This window comes from Microchirus variegatus, assembly GCF_963457635.1.
Source record: "Microchirus variegatus genome assembly, chromosome: 12".
Taxonomy (NCBI): domain Eukaryota; kingdom Metazoa; phylum Chordata; class Actinopteri; order Pleuronectiformes; family Soleidae; genus Microchirus; species Microchirus variegatus.
This window is the reverse complement of record NC_139813.1, coordinates 24,371,947-24,388,892: the sequence shown is the minus strand read 5'-3', so window position 1 is coordinate 24,388,892 and position 16,946 is coordinate 24,371,947. Positions and strand designations below refer to the sequence as shown.

General features: G+C 41.9%; 1 protein-coding gene across 3 annotated transcripts in view; it reads right to left on the bottom strand.

Moving 5' to 3' along the window:
* The window catches only part of LOC310934636 (exostosin-1), a gene marked incomplete at both ends in the record, with an annotated part of 231,728 nt that extends 215,010 nt beyond the window's left edge, over positions 1–16,718 (bottom strand). Inside the window, 3 exons of one of the 3 annotated variants that reach the window (XM_083898414.1) lie at positions 13,689–14,440; positions 16,422–16,479; positions 16,561–16,718. In XM_083898414.1, the coding sequence (XP_083754540.1) occupies positions 13,689–14,440; positions 16,422–16,479; positions 16,561–16,718 (968 nt within the window). Of the gene's footprint in view, positions 1–13,688; positions 14,441–16,421 lie in introns of all 3 variants that reach the window. The other 2 variants (XM_083898415.1, XM_083898413.1) reach the window with 2 other exon arrangements.
* Positions 16,719–16,946: the final 228 nt, after the last annotated feature.

Sequence of the window (16,946 nt, the reverse complement as noted above, 5' to 3'; positions counted from 1 at the left end):
TCAGAACGAGGTGTGTGGAGAGGCAGAAATGAGACAGCGGTGAAGGAAGGAAGGAAAAAATGATTGAGATGACTGGTGTTCATTCAGCAACTTTCTCGGGGGGAGAGTGCGAGCGACGGAGGCCGACGACACCTCGCTCAGCTGCAGGAAGTGACAACCTTTTGGTTCAGACAAACACACAGACGGATGTTTTCGCCAGACAACAGGGTTGTTTCCGCCGCGTGTTGTTGCCACGAGCTGCTGTGAGCAACGGGAACCCACGCCAAAGATCCACAGTTTGAGTTTTTTATTCTCAAGCAGAGCTACAGGAGACGAGAGGAGCTAAGAGTTTGAAATCTGTAAAACCAGTAACTACTAGATATTAGACTTTGAGGACCGATAGATAGATAGATAGATAGATAGATAGATAGATAGATAGATAGATAGATAGATAGATAGATAGATAGATAGATAGATAGATAGATAGATAGATAGATAGATAGGGGGTCGTACCTATTTTCCCCGGGTCCTATGTTCCCTGTTTTTCCCAAAAAAGGTCCTATGTTCCCCACTATGTATGTGACAGGGGAACATGGGACCCTTTTTTTGAAAAAGGGTAGGGTTAGGGTTAGAGAAAGGGTCCTATGTTCCCTGGTCACATACAAATCGGGGAACATAGGACCCGGGGAACATAGGTACAGTCCCGTTAGATAGCTAGCTCAATCACTTGCTAGTTTGACATCTTGCTAGCTAAATCGCTTGCTAGCTTGACATCTTGCTAGCTAAATCGTTTGATAGATAGATAGATAGATAGATAGATAGATAGATAGATAGATAGATAGATAGATAGATAGATAGATAGATAGATAGATAGATAGATAGATAGATAGATAGATAGATAGATAGATAGATAGATCGCTTGCTAGTTTGCCATCTTGCTAGCTAAATTGCTTGCTAGTTTGACATCTTGCTAGCTAAATTGCTTGCTAGTTTGACATCTTGCTAGCTAAATCGCTTGCTAGCTTGACATCTTGCTAGGTAAATCGCTTACTAGATAGATAGATAGATAGATAGATAGATAGATAGATAGATAGATAGATAGATAGATAGATAGATAGATAGATAGATAGATAGATAGATAGGTCACTTGCTAGCTTGACATCTTGCTAGCTAAACTGCTTGCTAGCTTGACATCTTAGATTTTAAGTATTCCATAGAATATCTAATATCTAACATGTTTTCTCCTATAATCCAAATACTGTAAACTTTCGCTGTTTACATACTGTATTTGTCCTAATTATCAAAGTTTTCAAAGTATAACTGAAAGGTTTGATGAGCGTCACGTCTTATGTCTCAAAGTTTGACTTTGCCTCTTTAAATGTCACGTGACTAGCGCTGCAACTGACGATTATTTTCTTAATCGATTACGCGGTTGATTATTTCTCGATTAAATTGAGTATCTGTTTGTCAGAAAATGTTGAAAAATGTTGTAAATTATGTCTTGTTTTTTCCAAAAACCATAAAGAATCAGTTTTGATGATTTATTTATTGTAAAGAGCAAAGAAACCAGAAAATATGGACATTTAAGAAGCTGAAAACGTTTATAATTAGTTAATGGAATAATCATTGCAGGCTTAGGCGTAAATAGTTCCTCAGATTTGTTGGCAATTACACAAAAAAATTTAATTCAATCAGTCCGACATATATTTAAGACCCCTCCTCGTGTCCGTGTGCGATCTTCACGGTCGGCCTCTGATACATTGACTCCTTTTTCCCATTACAACAGACAGAGGGTCAGCTAAAATAAATGCCAAGGCCTTGTCACACTAAATGCCAAGCGTGTTTGGCTTTCACACACCAAGAGCGACCATTAACCTCGATTCATCTGCTGAATGGCAGCTGCGCTAAAGTCAAACGTGATCAATACGGCTTCTTTTCACCCTCCAACTCGCCTTGGCAGAAACCTTCAATGTATTGATGGCTTCAGCTCTGCAGGTGCAAAAAAGATCCTGAGGAGTTTTACAAACACACACTGGTCTGGATAGAATGTGGTCCAGATTTATTGCTTTCATTCTCATATACAGCATGTTGTGATTGTTATTTATAAGCCCCGGTAACCTTTATATTCATGTCTTATTACTGTTTCGTTGGCCAGGTGTGGCTGAAGGAGGTCGGTACATTAGCAACGTGATCTTTTCAGCTTCCTGCAGCTCAGTATGTCTTCAAAACGGTCACAACTGTTTATAAATGCAATAACATTGTTTTGGCATGTAAGTGCACTGCTTCCACTCTGAACCCTGATTGCCTCTTCACACTGATTACAAACCCCACACTGAAGTCTGGACATGTTCCTGAAATTGTCTGAAGGGGCTGTTGGAATGCAAACGTCACTGCCAACAGTTTCCAGAACTTTAACTTGGAAAGCTCCTTAGAGCCAAATTTGCAGAAAATGTCTGAGTAGGAAAGTCTCTCAGCGTGTGAGTGTGAGTGGGTGAGTGTTCTGCCTACATTTGACTTCAGCGTAGAAGTTCCAAAAATGTCCCTGCTGCTGTGAATCCGTCTGACCCTGACAATCTCCCGCTGCACACTTCTTATGTGAAAACCGTCCACACACACACCAGTCCAGACAGAGCTCGTGTAGATAAACAAGTCTGTGTATGTGCAGCAAGTGGAGAACCTGCATCTCGGGCTTTCAAGTGACTCGGCGTCATGTACCGTTGCTTTGCATATCCTCTCTTTATTAGCAAGTCGTCTGCTGTCCTTAGGGAAAGAGTTTGCTTAGCAACAAAGCTGTCGCATCATTCACTACCACACTCAAGGTTCCCACATCTTGGTCGACATCAAATTCACTGACTCGTAAACCAAATCCTAACCCTAACCCCATTAAAGCGATCCAGACAACAGACACACTCACATAGACAGATAGACATTCTTTGAATTAATAGCCTAACCCAGGGGTCTGCAACCTTTAGGATGAAAAGAGCCATTTTTGTCGTCTCTCCACCCAAAAATTCATTTGGAGCCGCAAAAAAACCCACAAGATGAAGATAATAACACATATAAAGGTTTTTATACAGACAAACTATATACAATAGTAATAGTCTCTTTCATTTATGACATTTAAGAACTACAACATGTTCAGTTTATATCCAACCTCTATACCCCTATAGACCTGGTTCTTCCATTGTTTCATTGTTTGTGGCAAATTAAAGAAATTAAAATGAACCCACTTTGAAATAAATGAAGCAAATATTTGGATTGTATGTTGTTCATGCTCAAGAAAAACGGTATGTGGATCCAAAGATGGACAGGACACATCCAAACATGTACTGAATATTGCATTTTACGTCGACATTAGATGTTGCACAAGATATTAAAACACTTTTATTTGTCGCCTTGATCTCTAAAGCTACAAGGAGCCACTGCAGAGTGGCTGAAGAGCCACATGTGGCTCTAGAGCCGCAGGTTGCAGACCCCTGGCCTAACCCATAACTTGTTTGGTTATCGTACCCTTCAGAACAGCCTAAATGTTAGGCAAGAGGGCGCCATCTTTCTGCCAAACCTTTCAAAAACATTTCATCTTTGATGTTTCTAGTACAAATTGGAACATTTGTGCAACGAACACGCTTGGACATTTATGCAGGGTGCAAATCGCCAAAATCCATCCATCATCTACTGCTTTATCCTCCATCAGAGGGTCGCAGGGGGTGCACCCTGGACAGTTTGCCAGTCCATCGCAGGGCCACATGTAGAGACAAACTACCATTCACCCACACTCTCACACCTACGGTCAATTTAGAGTGACCAATTCACCTTATCCTCAAATCTGAATGTTTTTGGAGTGTGGAAGGAAGCCAGAGAACCCGGAGAAAACCCATGCACACACAGGGAGAACATGCTAACTCCTTGCAGAAAGGCCCTTGTTCCAACCGGGGCTCGAACCCTGGGAACCCGGGTCTTCTTGCTGCAAAGGCGGGACCGCTAACCACGACACCAACCCTGGGCCCCAAAACGATGCCAAAATTCAAAAATGCCTGACTTCCTATTGACTTGAGACCCCAGTTACGATCTACTTTTTTGTTCGTCTTGGTCTATAACATCTTCCCACCAAGTTTCGGGAAATTCGGTGAAACAAAATTTTGCCTATGTTTTCAACTCAGGGGGTGCTATAGAGCCCTTGAGCAACGCACAGGTTCGGGACCGACACCAATGTCACATTTTCGCCAGACCTGACCTCCATGGCAAGTTTCAGGAGTTGTTATGCTCAAAAATGATCTGAAAGCCACGGATGTAATAATAATCTGAAGGACAACGATAGGTTGTGGCTCGGGCCCTAATTAAACAAACAAGTATTTCTTTGTTATAGGTTAATGTTCTATTTCTTCTTATTGTTACAAACAGGAAGACAAAGCCATGTTGCCCCAGGTTCCTTGAATGGGCCACACATCAAATTTTCTTTCAAAAAGTTTGCTCCTGCCAAACTCGCACAGCCCTGGTTGTTATTCCTATCGCTGCTCTCCCATCATGAAAAAACTTTTTCCACGCTTAAGTTTAGCTGTGAAAAGAAGACGAGGGAGGAGGAGGAGGGGGAGGAGAGAATAGGATGAAGAGGGATGAAGGCAAAGTGAGAGGGGGGAAGCGCGGGGAGATAAGCGGCAACAAGGGTGACAGGACTTTGACTTATGATGTGATGTTTAATAGAAGAAAAAACTATAAAAGAACACACAGAGAGAGAGAGAGCGCCTGCCACCCATGTGACCGCGGCTGACATTTAAATTAATACACTCGGACGCCTTTTCTCTCCTCCTGTCGTACATATTGAATCCTGCAGCTGCCGAAACACTCACAGATGTGTCGGCAGCTGCGTCCTCCATCTGCGAGTTAAAGCATTAAAACCGCGACTTATTATTAATTTTTCGGCGTCTTGACGGGACTTTGTTTGACAACGTTGAACTTCCTGTCGTGTAAAATGATGACGGAATACACCGGCGTGCCGTTTCCACATCGTGTCATGGTCTCATCTCAGAGGCCTGGTGTGTGAACGACGCACCGGAGTCTGCGTCTGTGTATTAATGTTGTTTGTGATTCCATTATTCCGGCTGTCAGACGTAAGCATTTTATTTAAGGTCCGCTCCTAAATGTTGTTTTTACGTCTCCTGTGCCCTCGCAGCGATGCGGCAACTGCAGCAGCGAAGGTTGAAGCCTTCAAGGTTTTTTTTTGTTTAGTTTTTTTCTCCGGTTGAACAGCCAGAAAACAATAGACGTGAACTCTGGAACGATGTCCGCAGAGTTGGATCTGGACGTTTTCCAGGATGTCGGACACATTTAGAACCAGCCGGAGGAAAAGTGCGGATCGTTCGGAGCCAGAACACTCGCGGAAGAGCTTCTCCTGCTTTAACTCTCGCTCATATATTCTCTGGAGATTTGACAAAACTGGACGCTTAAATTGCCCGGGGATTGGGTTCCTTTGCTCAGCAGAACTTCAGTCCTTGCCCATTCCCTGGATTGAACCAGCAACCCTTAATTCCTAAGTCCCAATTCCTTTCCTCTTGGCTGCCACGTACTGGTTAACTCCACCTGAAGAACAACAACAGTCCAGCTCACATATTTTTGTATGTATCGTATCTTTACCTTGTGGCCAAAAAGGTAAACGCTAAAGTTAGAATTAATAAATGTGGCGTTTTGCTGTTGTTAATTGAACTCATTGTACGTTTTTGTCTATCTTACCATCAATAAACTGATGTTCCTGTTTTATTTTGGTGACAGACTTTGTCTGACCCCCTCTTCCTGTTCCTGGTCTTTTCCCGCCACGTACCTGTGGCCACGCCCGCTTCCTGTCCCTGCTGTTTTCACCAGGTCAACCTGTGTGTATATATACTCCAGGACTCGGCACATGTCGTCACTGCTGTGCATCATTGTTGTTTTCTCAGTGTTTGACCCAATTTAGATTTTTGGTTTTCAGATTTTTGCCTGATTTATGGACTTATTTGTTGTCACTTTTACCAGTGTGCGAAAATACTATATAATATAATAATTATTGGCTATCTTCCCTGTCAGATGTGCGCTTGTGTTTGCCTTTTCCACAGCACCAATTGGAAAGCACTTCATTAAAACATTAAAATACATAATTACTAATAAAATAATGTACATTTTGTGTGGTTTTGAGGGATACAGGGTCTCTGCAGGTTTCAACAAGTCAAATTTAAGACTTTTTAAGACTTTTTAAGACCATAACGAATTCAATTTAAGACCCATTTTAAATCCATACTGGCAAAAAAGTATAACAGACATGAAGGAAAATTGGAGCCAGAAATTGTTTTGTTTTCTCCGCTGTTATGCTAAGCTAACACACCGCGGCGCGCGCACAGCACGCTAGCTAGTGGTGCTCGATAAATTCTCCCCGGGCAGCACAGGTGGCCTACTTTAGTTCCGTGTTGTAGTTATGTTATCGCATCCTCAAAGCTATCAAAGAGACTGAAGTTTATGCATGTTTTAAATAAAACTAACGTTAATAGATTTTTAAGACCTTTCAAATTTGTATTTAAGACCTTTTATGAAAATTTTGGAGCTTTTAAGACATTTTAAGGCCTTAAATTCAAATTATTGGATTTAAGACTTTTCAAGACCCGGGATAAGAAAGCATGCAAAGTATATATGTAGATCATATACTGTATGTAAAACTGAAATTACAAAAATCTTTAGGAAAAAAACTTGTTTTCCAATTACAATGCAACGTGTTTAGACCCCCCTCAAATTTCGAATGTTAATCAGGGTGGTCTAGCCCCCCCAGACCCCCCTATATTTCGCACAGTGACTTTTATTTAACGTCCGTGTTGGTTCAGTTCTACTTTTCTCATTCTTAGCGTTGCTACCCGGTGCATTATAAGCATTCATTTTAATTAAAACCGCCACATATAAAGAAAGAAACGACAGAAATGGGAAGAAAAGAGCTGAAATCACCAGATGAATAAAGAGAAGTCGGGGAGGGAAATGTTTTTGATTTACTGTACAGTCGACTCCGCACCTTTCATCACATTTCACCGTCTCCCACACTCACACACTCTCACCGTCTTTCTTCTCTCCTCTGACCATGAGAGGAATCTGAATAAAGCGGTTTTTTTTTCCACTCCTGTGATATCAAACATTCTTTGGGGAGACGGTAATTGGTTTAGCCAGCCGTTATCTGCGTACAGTAAAACTGTTCAATCCAGCGCCGCTCGGCGGGAGGTGAGATCTCTATCTGCCCCCTTCATTCACAGCTTAATTCGATTGGAGGGCAATTATCGACCACCCCGAGGCTTCGGCGTCCTTGTTGGTTTCTGTTCTCGTCGGGGAGCCTCGCAGCAGGACGCCACGCCGTCTTCCACTGCACCGGGTGATGTCTGTGTCGACGCTGCCGTGCGTAAAAACACCACGAGATTGTGAGGCTTAGCAGATTTGTATGTTTTTTTTTTACAGATGAAAGACTTTAAAGAGGCTCTCGGCAAACACGCGTTTTTGTCCTTGTGGGCGAAGGAGCGTGAAATGTTTTTTCCTTCAGTCACACGGCGGATCAACATAAAGGCCAGTGACTTACATCAGACAAGGTGCTTAAATCACGGCTAATGATTTACCTGACGCCGTCATCCATCCATCCAGCCTTCATCCACCGCTTTATCCTCCACATGAGGGTCGCGGGGGGTGGGTGGGGGGGGGGGGGGGGCAGTGATCCCAGCTGTCGTAGGGCGAAAGGTCCGACTGTGTCGTATTAATTTAAGTAATATGGATTAATTTGGCACCACAGCTCAATTTTTCCAGTTTGACAAAAGCACCCGATCAGCAAACGGCACAGTGCTCACTATTTGGCAGGCGCTAACGTACATGTTTCAAATGAATGTTCAGAATGCAAAGTCTGGACAAAAAAAACATTATCTTTATCTTTTTTTTTTATTTGTAGGTGATTTGAAATGTGATTCAAATCAGATTTCTACCGATACAACCATGTCTGAGTCTGAACGCTCACATTCAAAATCTTATCTTCTCTTATCTTATCTTTACGTGACACTAATACATTTTCTGTCATTTGTCATATTTATCATTTGTCAGTTTGGATTTTAAGGTCACAATTCACGATTCTCAATCTTTGTTGTCTCACTTTTAGCACAAATGGGTTAGCTATATTCAGACTTTTTTTAGTCCATTATTTGTATTTGCATTGTACCACACTATAAGGCCTTTTAGTCAAATTCAAATAATCTATTAACACTATGAATGCAACGATAACCAGTAATTGCTTAAATTCAGGGCTTTTCCACCACTGAATAAGGTCTCGTGTCCGATGCTACAAAAACACGCTAGTTATAGCAAGCTAGCAAGTTGAATTTGCGGACAGAAGAGTTGTCTTCATTACGTCTACGTCCTTATGAGTGCTGTGTCCTTTGCTACATGTGCATAACATAGTTTAGTGGGGGTTTGGTCCATGTGTTGCACAAATTAGCAGTTGCCGTGGTTACGATAGTTAGCAGCACCTTCGTGTTAGCATGAGGAGGAAACAAGTAGTCGTGGTTAAATCCTTTATTATACCTTCTAGATCAGGGGTGTCAAATTTATTTCAGTCCAGGGGCCACATTCTGCACAATTTGATCTCAAGGGGGCCGGACCAGAAAGATACCCCATACCCCATAATAACCCATAAAAAAACAAGTTTTTCCAAATTTTTCCTTAAAGTTTACCATTTACCACACTGCGTTACAACTTACATATCACAATGTAACATGTACAAAGGCACAAAAATTTAGTCACAGGTATCTGGAACTGAAAAATATGGTATTTCACAGTATGATTAGAATCTTTTCATACTGTGAAATGTTAACCAATTCATCCTGCGGGGCCCGATTGGACCCTATGGATGGGCCTGTTCTGGCCCACGGGCCCTACCTTTGACACCCCCTGTTCTAGATATTGACCCTTGGTAAATGAAATTGCTGTGGAAATAAGACACAAGTCCTTATATGGACATCCTGGGCGGTGTGTCTTTATAGGTCACATATTCAGGCTTTTAAAAAATGCCGTTTTCTTAGTCAAATTTTACATTTTAAACATATTGAGTACTTTTTGCTCAGGTGTTGTATGTAGTTCAGATTGTCTGGAAAAAAGGATATAAGAAACTCTATTTTGCAAAGTGTACGTTTTAAACATAATAATGGGAAATGCTCTGTGTTCTCAGCATTGTTAGCATTGTTTCGATCAATATTCGATCAACAAAGGAGATCGTGACAACTCCTTTTTTAAAAATGCCGTTCCTTTCATAACTTTCCGGCCACTAACAATTGAACAATCCCGTCACGTGACCTTGTCATCGCTTTGTTCTCTCCGGCACACAAATGAAGAAATGAAGACGACAGACAGCATTGATCACAGCTCACATTTAGGACGAAGGCGATGAAATGATTTCAGGGACAGCGAGAGGCGAGGCAAAAAAAAGAGACGAGAGAGGCCGTCGGACCCTCAGATCGTCTGAAACCCCGCGTGCGGCAGACGAGCCCTTGAAATAAGTTCCTGAATAAACTCGCTCGGTCAATGACAAACGGACGCGCGAGAGGAAAAAAAGAGAGCGACGGGAAATTAAAGCACGACTGGAGTGTTTAGCTCAGTTCCGCCGTCAGAATAAGCCGTCTTTGATTTCTCATATTGAATATCAGAAAATGCCAGACTGAGGCAAACAATGGACTAATGCGCTGTTTATTTGGTGAAGGAGCTCCTTAAGCACTTTTGTGTTTTATGCAGCACACTGGGTTTGGTGTGTGTGTGTGTGTGTTTTCCACTTCTGCGAAATAGCACATTTCCTATGAATTTGTTTCGCTCCTCTATAGAAGCTGCAATCAGCAGCTCATAAAACCAGCAAACGCTTTTGTGAATGAAAACACTTCCGAACACACTGTGTGCTGTTTATTTCTTCCTGGAAAAACATTACCCCCCCCCCCCCCACACATTTTTATTGTCACCGCACTCCCAGTAATCGCAACTTTTCAATACAATACATACGTTCTAAACATACATTAACGTTAGAAAGAAATGGGAGTTTCAGAGCATCAGAGGCCATCGACTGACTGATGACGTGAACTAAGATTTCCTTTTTTTTGTCGCTATCACAATCCACAAAGTTGCACGTTTTCTCAACTTTAAAATCTCTTTACATTAACATCAGATAATATATGTATATGTATATATATCTGTGTGTATATATATGTGCATATGTATAATGTGACTAGGTATATAAGGTATATGGTATATATATGTATATATGTATGTATGTGTATGTGACTATATATATGTATATATAAATATATACATATATATAAACACATGTGACTATATATATATATATATACTATATATATATATATATATAGTCATATATATACATATATAAATATATACACATATATACATGTGACTATATATATAGTCATACATATATACATATATATATAAATATATACATATATACACATGTGACTATATATATATAGTCATATATATATATATATATATATACACACATATATACATGTGACTATATATATAGTCATACATATATAATCATGTGACTTTATATATATAAAGACATAAATATATACATTTACATATATATATATACATGTGACTATATATATAAAGTCATACATATATATAGATAGATGGATATCTATATCTATCTATATATATATAGATATATATATAAATGAATTACTTTATATATATATAGTCACATGTATATATGTATATATTTATATATATGTATGACTTTATATATATATAGTCACATGTGTATATATATATAGTCATTCATATATATATATATATATACATATACATACATGTGACTATATATATATATAAAGTCATACATATATATATATATATATATATATATAAATATATACATACTATATTTGTTTATATATATATACTTTATATATATATACGTGTGTATATATATATAAAGTAATTCATATATATATATATATATACATATATACACATATATATCACAGACACCTGAAACAAAGACTGCTGTTGTAAAGTCAGGAGGAAATCATTGCACTTGTAATATTACATAATAAATCAAAGCAGCCTGAGGGCGGAGTAAAAAAAAAAAAGCCCACATATTTGCAAAAGTGAATCACAAAACTGAAATCTGTGTGTGTGTGTGTGTGCGTGTGCGAGCGTGCGTGTGCGAGCGTGCGCGTCAATCCGTCAGATTGTGTCGTCAGCAGGCGGCAATAATCAGTCAATCACAATCAATCACCAGGCGCTGAGTCGGCAGCGGTTCATCACAGTCACGCTGGGGGGAGGAAAAGCAAAATATTGTGAGCTGAGTTTAACAACGAGGGCTCTGCTTTTCTCAGGGTTTACGAGGGAACGGAGACGGAGACGCGAGGATCGTACCCTCGCGCTGTGTAAAGTCAGAGACACACATCTGCTTCATTTCTATCGGTTATTGATTAATCAGAGGATTTTGTCCGTAAAATGTCCCGGTCTTCAAAATTAAAAACCACATATTAAAGAAAGCTGAAAATATTCACAAGTATGAATTTAATTTGAGATGTTTTGTTAGAACGTTCCAACGTGATTAAGGGAATGTCGAAAAATAGGAACATAATAAAGTAACTACAACTCAGGTCTATTAGTGGATATAAAGTAAACACAACGAAGGACTAAGTTTGTTTACTGTGCTTTGTTTGTTAGTTCATCGACTGATCAACAGAATACTAATCGCTCAATCAACTCACTTCTTGCTTTTTATGGCGACTTTATCATTTAAAAAAAACATCTGTCAGACACTGACACTGTGAAAACTAATGATAAAACGTTTAAATGACTTATTATAATAATAACAATAATAATTCACCCAAGTCGGCGCAACAACAAATACTTGAGCTAATTGTGTCAATAATGTCTTATTTTCTCATGCTCAAATTGCTTGAATTAATAAACAGTCTGTATATATTGGCGCTTTTCCATTATACAGTTCTTGCACGACTTGGCTCGACTCTACTTGCTTTTTTTTGCTTTTCCATCAGTGAAAGTAGCTTCTCAGAACAAATCTTTTTAATTAACTGATTCTAATGATTCAGTCGCACCGAAAACAAACCGCACGAGTTATAATGGAAAAGCAGCGTTTGTGTCGACAGTCCTGATATAATGAGGTAATAACATAACCCAACAAAAACAAACAAAAAAACTGTCCAAATATATCTGCAGACTACACCACACGTACAGGTGCTAACAATAAAACCTGAACGTGCACTCTGCAGGTGTCTCGATCCGTCGTGGTTCTGCTTTTGTCTAAAAATTTCCCAAAAAAACCCAAAATATGCAGTCGCTGACACTCGAGGTGACACAAAAAGTGACAATGTTGTCCCTCGTGGACTGGTTTTCTGTCGTTCAGCAGCTAAAATTTCCTAAAAGGAGACGAACTCTTCCCACCTCAGATCACCGACTGCTGAGCTTTTCCTTCTCTTGACAGTCGATGTCTCACTGCTGCTCACACACACACACACACACACACACACACACACACGCGCCTAGTTACCGATACGCACAACACTAGCATGTTCTGTCTCGGCAACAGTGACGCTCAGCTTCCCTGACAACTGTGAAATATGTATATGAAAGCGCCGCAGGGAGAACACATGCTTTGTGCTTGGTAACCGCTCTTCTAAATAACCTGGAAATCTAATAAACAATAGTCACACACACACACACACAAAAATGCGCGCGTCGCTAACTAGCACATACGGTGGCCCTGAGGTGCAAAACACAAACGCAAATCACAAAACACAAACGCAAATCAAAAAACGCAAATCAAAAAACACAAACGCAAATCAAAAACACATAAACATTAACTCAAAACGGAAACACAAATCACACAACGCAAACACAAAAGCAGAAAACACAAAAACATTAACTCGCAACGCAAACACAAAAGCAGAAAGCACGAAAACATTAACTCACAACCCAAACACAAAGCAGAAAACACGAAAACATTAACTCACAACGCAAACACAAAAGGAAAACACTAAAACATTAACTCACAACGCAAACACAAAAGGAAAACACTAAAACATTAACTCACAACGCAAACACAAAAGCAGAAAACACGAAAACATTAACTCACAACGCAAACACAAAAGGAAAACACTAAAACATTAACTCACAACGCAAACACAAAAGGAAAACACTAAAACATTAACTCACAACGCAAACACAAAAGCAGAAAACACAAAACATTAACTCACAACGCAAACACAAAAGCAGAAAACACGAAAACATTAACTCAACGCAAACACAAAAGCAGAAATCACAGAAACATTATGACATGTTAATATAATGTGATTTGTGTTTCCGTTTTAAATTAACGTTTTAGTGTTTTTGATTTGCGTTTGTCTTTTTTGAGTTGCGTTTATGTTTTTGATTTGTGTTGTGTTTTGTGATTTGCGTTTGTGTTTTGCACCTCAGGGCCACCGTAAGCTCAAGCTCTGCGATTGCCACGTTGCTAATGGCTGCCAAAGTGCAGGCCCTCAACACTCTGCGGGACACAGAAGCAGTGACAAGGAACTCTGCCACGACAAAAAGCAAGAACACGGAAGCGACGCCTTCTCCCGTTAACCATCGTAAACGCAGCCAAAAGCCGAGTAAAGAGATGCAAAAAAGCCGAGTCTTACTTTGAGTATTCTTCGTTATCTCTGTCGCAGCGAGAGTCCTTGTGTTTCTCCCAGTCTTTGCCGTGTTTGCACGTGGTCAGCAGGATAATATCTTCCCCGTTGTGGATGTGATAAAGAGCGTTCCTCGTCTCGGAGCCGATGCCGGTGAGGTAGCGCTTCCCCTTGAAAACTAGCAGGTACTTCCTGGACGGCGGCGCCTCGTTGAGCGCCAGGTAACCGATCCCGCCGCCCTTCAGAGGGTGATCCTTGGAGAACAGCGGGATGGAAATATCAAAGTTCGGCCTGAAGTTGACCACGTCGGCGCTGGCCTTGGCCAGCATGGCCTGGCCCACCTCGAAGCCCAGGTCCTCCGTGTAGTCCGGCCAGGTGCCGGAGTACAGGTTGAAAATGAGGTGGTTCCTGCCGTCGTTCCACGTGGGCAGGCCTTGGATGCGCGACCTGACGTTCTGGACGTACTGAGGGGAGAGCTGGTCCCGGTCCAGCGTGTCCACGGCCAGCACAAAGAGGCAGGCCCTGGCGGGGTCCGTGGTGTGGAAGCGAGACTCTTCGATCGACAGCAGGATCTTCCTGTAGGTCTCGGAGATCTCGTCCCCCCTCTGCGGAGGGTAGATGTAAATCCTGAAGCCCGACTGGCAGCGGGCAAAGTCAAAGCAGGTTTCCATGCGGCAGCGTTTGTTCTTGTAGATGATGTCGCGGACGGCCCGTCGCTCGTGAGGGGAGGTGTGCTGGTGATGGAGCTGAGGGCTGTCCTCCTGCGTTCACACACACACACACACATTCAAGTTATCAACAGCTCAAACAAGGGTTAGGGTTAGGGTTAGAACATAGACCTTGTTCCGATGCTTATAAGATCTAATTGGTCAATCACGTGGCAGCAAAGAAATGGTCCAAGCATCAACATGTGGATGGAATCTTCAGGAGTTTAGATGAAGTCAACCAGACCTTCTTTCGTTGACTCGTTTTTCCTGTTGCTTATATCTAAATTCCTGAAAATACAACGAATATTGGTCTGATTATTCCCGACTGATCTACTTAGACTTTCACCCAACAAACATCTCTCTGAAGAGTTCTCTGAAGGACAATGCCTTGTTGATGCAAAAGGACACTTGTTATGACCAAGGTATGAACACAACCAACAAATCAAATATTCAAGCAGATGGTCTACAGCAGTAGAAGACCACGTCAGACCCTTGATTAGGTACATGAGATACCTAAAGTAGTCGCCTTTGAGAGTAGACGTATAGATATGTCATGTTCCTTCTCAACAGGCCTTTGTTTTGCTAGCTCTTCTGGAGGTAGCATGCCTTGTGGACTTCCACATGTGTGAGTTGATGAACTCTTGGGGTTGTGGTAGTTCGTGTCTGGCTGAAGGTGACCGAAGAAGGTCCTTCTCCTTCTCCACTGATAAGTCGTTTCATTTATAGATAATGTGGACGAGTGACCGCAAGTTTTGTGTTTTTTTTGCACCTGAAGATGTTCATTTATCAACACGATTAAAAAAGCAGCAGCAGGGGGAGGGAAAGAATCAACAATAAGCAGCTGGTTTCTCATTTATCTTATTTATTTACGTGTTAAGTCTCCTCTTCTTTCTTTTGCTCTACAGCTTCGAACGTAGCTACGAGATCATTAGTCATTGTTAAAGGCAGGTTTATTACAGTCCTGTGTGTAACATTTAGGGTAGAGAGAGAGTTACTGGCAGAAATTACTGGAGACACTACCGAGAGTCTATTTTAAATAAAAGAGCCTTTATTATTTAAGCAAGGCCCTTGCTTTACGAGGGCAGCCATCTTGCGGTGCCGTGTTTCTACGGCAGCCTGAAGAGGCAAAGCAGCCAAAACATACGTGACGTACTTTGAAAAGGAAGCTTATTACGCTAGGACAGAAGAACATCACGCTTTCTGGTACATGACAGGCAGGATTTGCAGTCTGGACCGTTTATTGAAAGGATCTAGACCCGGTTGGAACAGGCGTCATTCTCCATGGAGTTTGCATGTTCTCCCCGTGTGTGCGTGGGTTTTCTCCGGGGCCTCCAGGTTCTCCGGTTTCCATCCAAAACAGTGTAATAAGTGGGATTAGGTAAATTGGACGCTCTAAATTGATGTGTGAGATCGTGAGTGGACGGTTGTTGGTCCCTACGATGCATCGGCCAACCGTCCAGGGTGTACCATGCCTATCGCCATATGGTCCAAGCATCAACATGTGGATGGAACCTTCAGGAGTTTAGATGAAGTTCAACCGGACCAGCTTTCTTTAACTAATTTTTCCAGTTGCATATATCTAAATTCCCTGAAGATACAACAAATATTGGTCTGAATATTCCAGAAGCGACTGATCTACTGAGACTTTCACCCAACAACCATCTCTAAGAGTTCTCTGTAGGACGATGCCTTGTTGATGCAAGAGGACACTTGTTATGGCCAACGTATGAAGACAACCAGCACATCGAACATTGAAGCAGATGGTCTACAGCAGTAGAAGACCACGTCAGACCTTTGATTAGGTACATGAGATACCTAAAGTAGTCGCCTTTGAGAGTAGACGTCACGATATGTGATATTCCTTCTCAACAGGCCCTTGTTTTGGTAGGTCTTCTAGAATTTGTGCCCTGTGGACTTCCGCCATATGTCAGCTGAGATTAGCATCCCCCAGCTAACCCCCGCGCAACCCTCGTGTGGAAGATAAAGCGGTAGAAAGTGGATGCGATGGACAGCTGCAGTTTGCGTAATCCCCTACCTCCTGCTCGCCTCCCTCCAGGTACGGCTCCAGCAGCGCGGTGGACGCCGGCCAGTGCCTGGGCGACCTGGACGGACTCCTCTGGGGCAGCGGCTGAGGCTGGTGCACGTCCTGATACTGGTGCGAGTACTGGTGGTACAGCTGATACTGGTGGTACTGCGGGTCCTGGGGTAACTGGTACTGGTACTGGTACGGCTGCTGCTGCTGGAACTCCCCGATTTGCAGACCCCACAGGTAGATGAGGAAGAGAAGACCGGCCCCCACAGACACGAGCAGGTACCGCTTCTTGGCCTGCATGTGTGCTGTGGGGGGGGGGGGGAGGAAGAGGAGGACGAGGGGACGGAGAGAGGACGGACGGCTAGGACGAGAGGAGGAGGAAGTAAAAGAGGTGGATAGTGATGGAGGACGGAGGTGGGGGGAGGTAGACACAGGTCAGCTTGACCCACAGGAGAAGCCTCTCTATCCACAGCTCGGCATTTTGGGATCTGGAAGAAGAAGAAAAAACACGGGGGAAAAAATGTCACG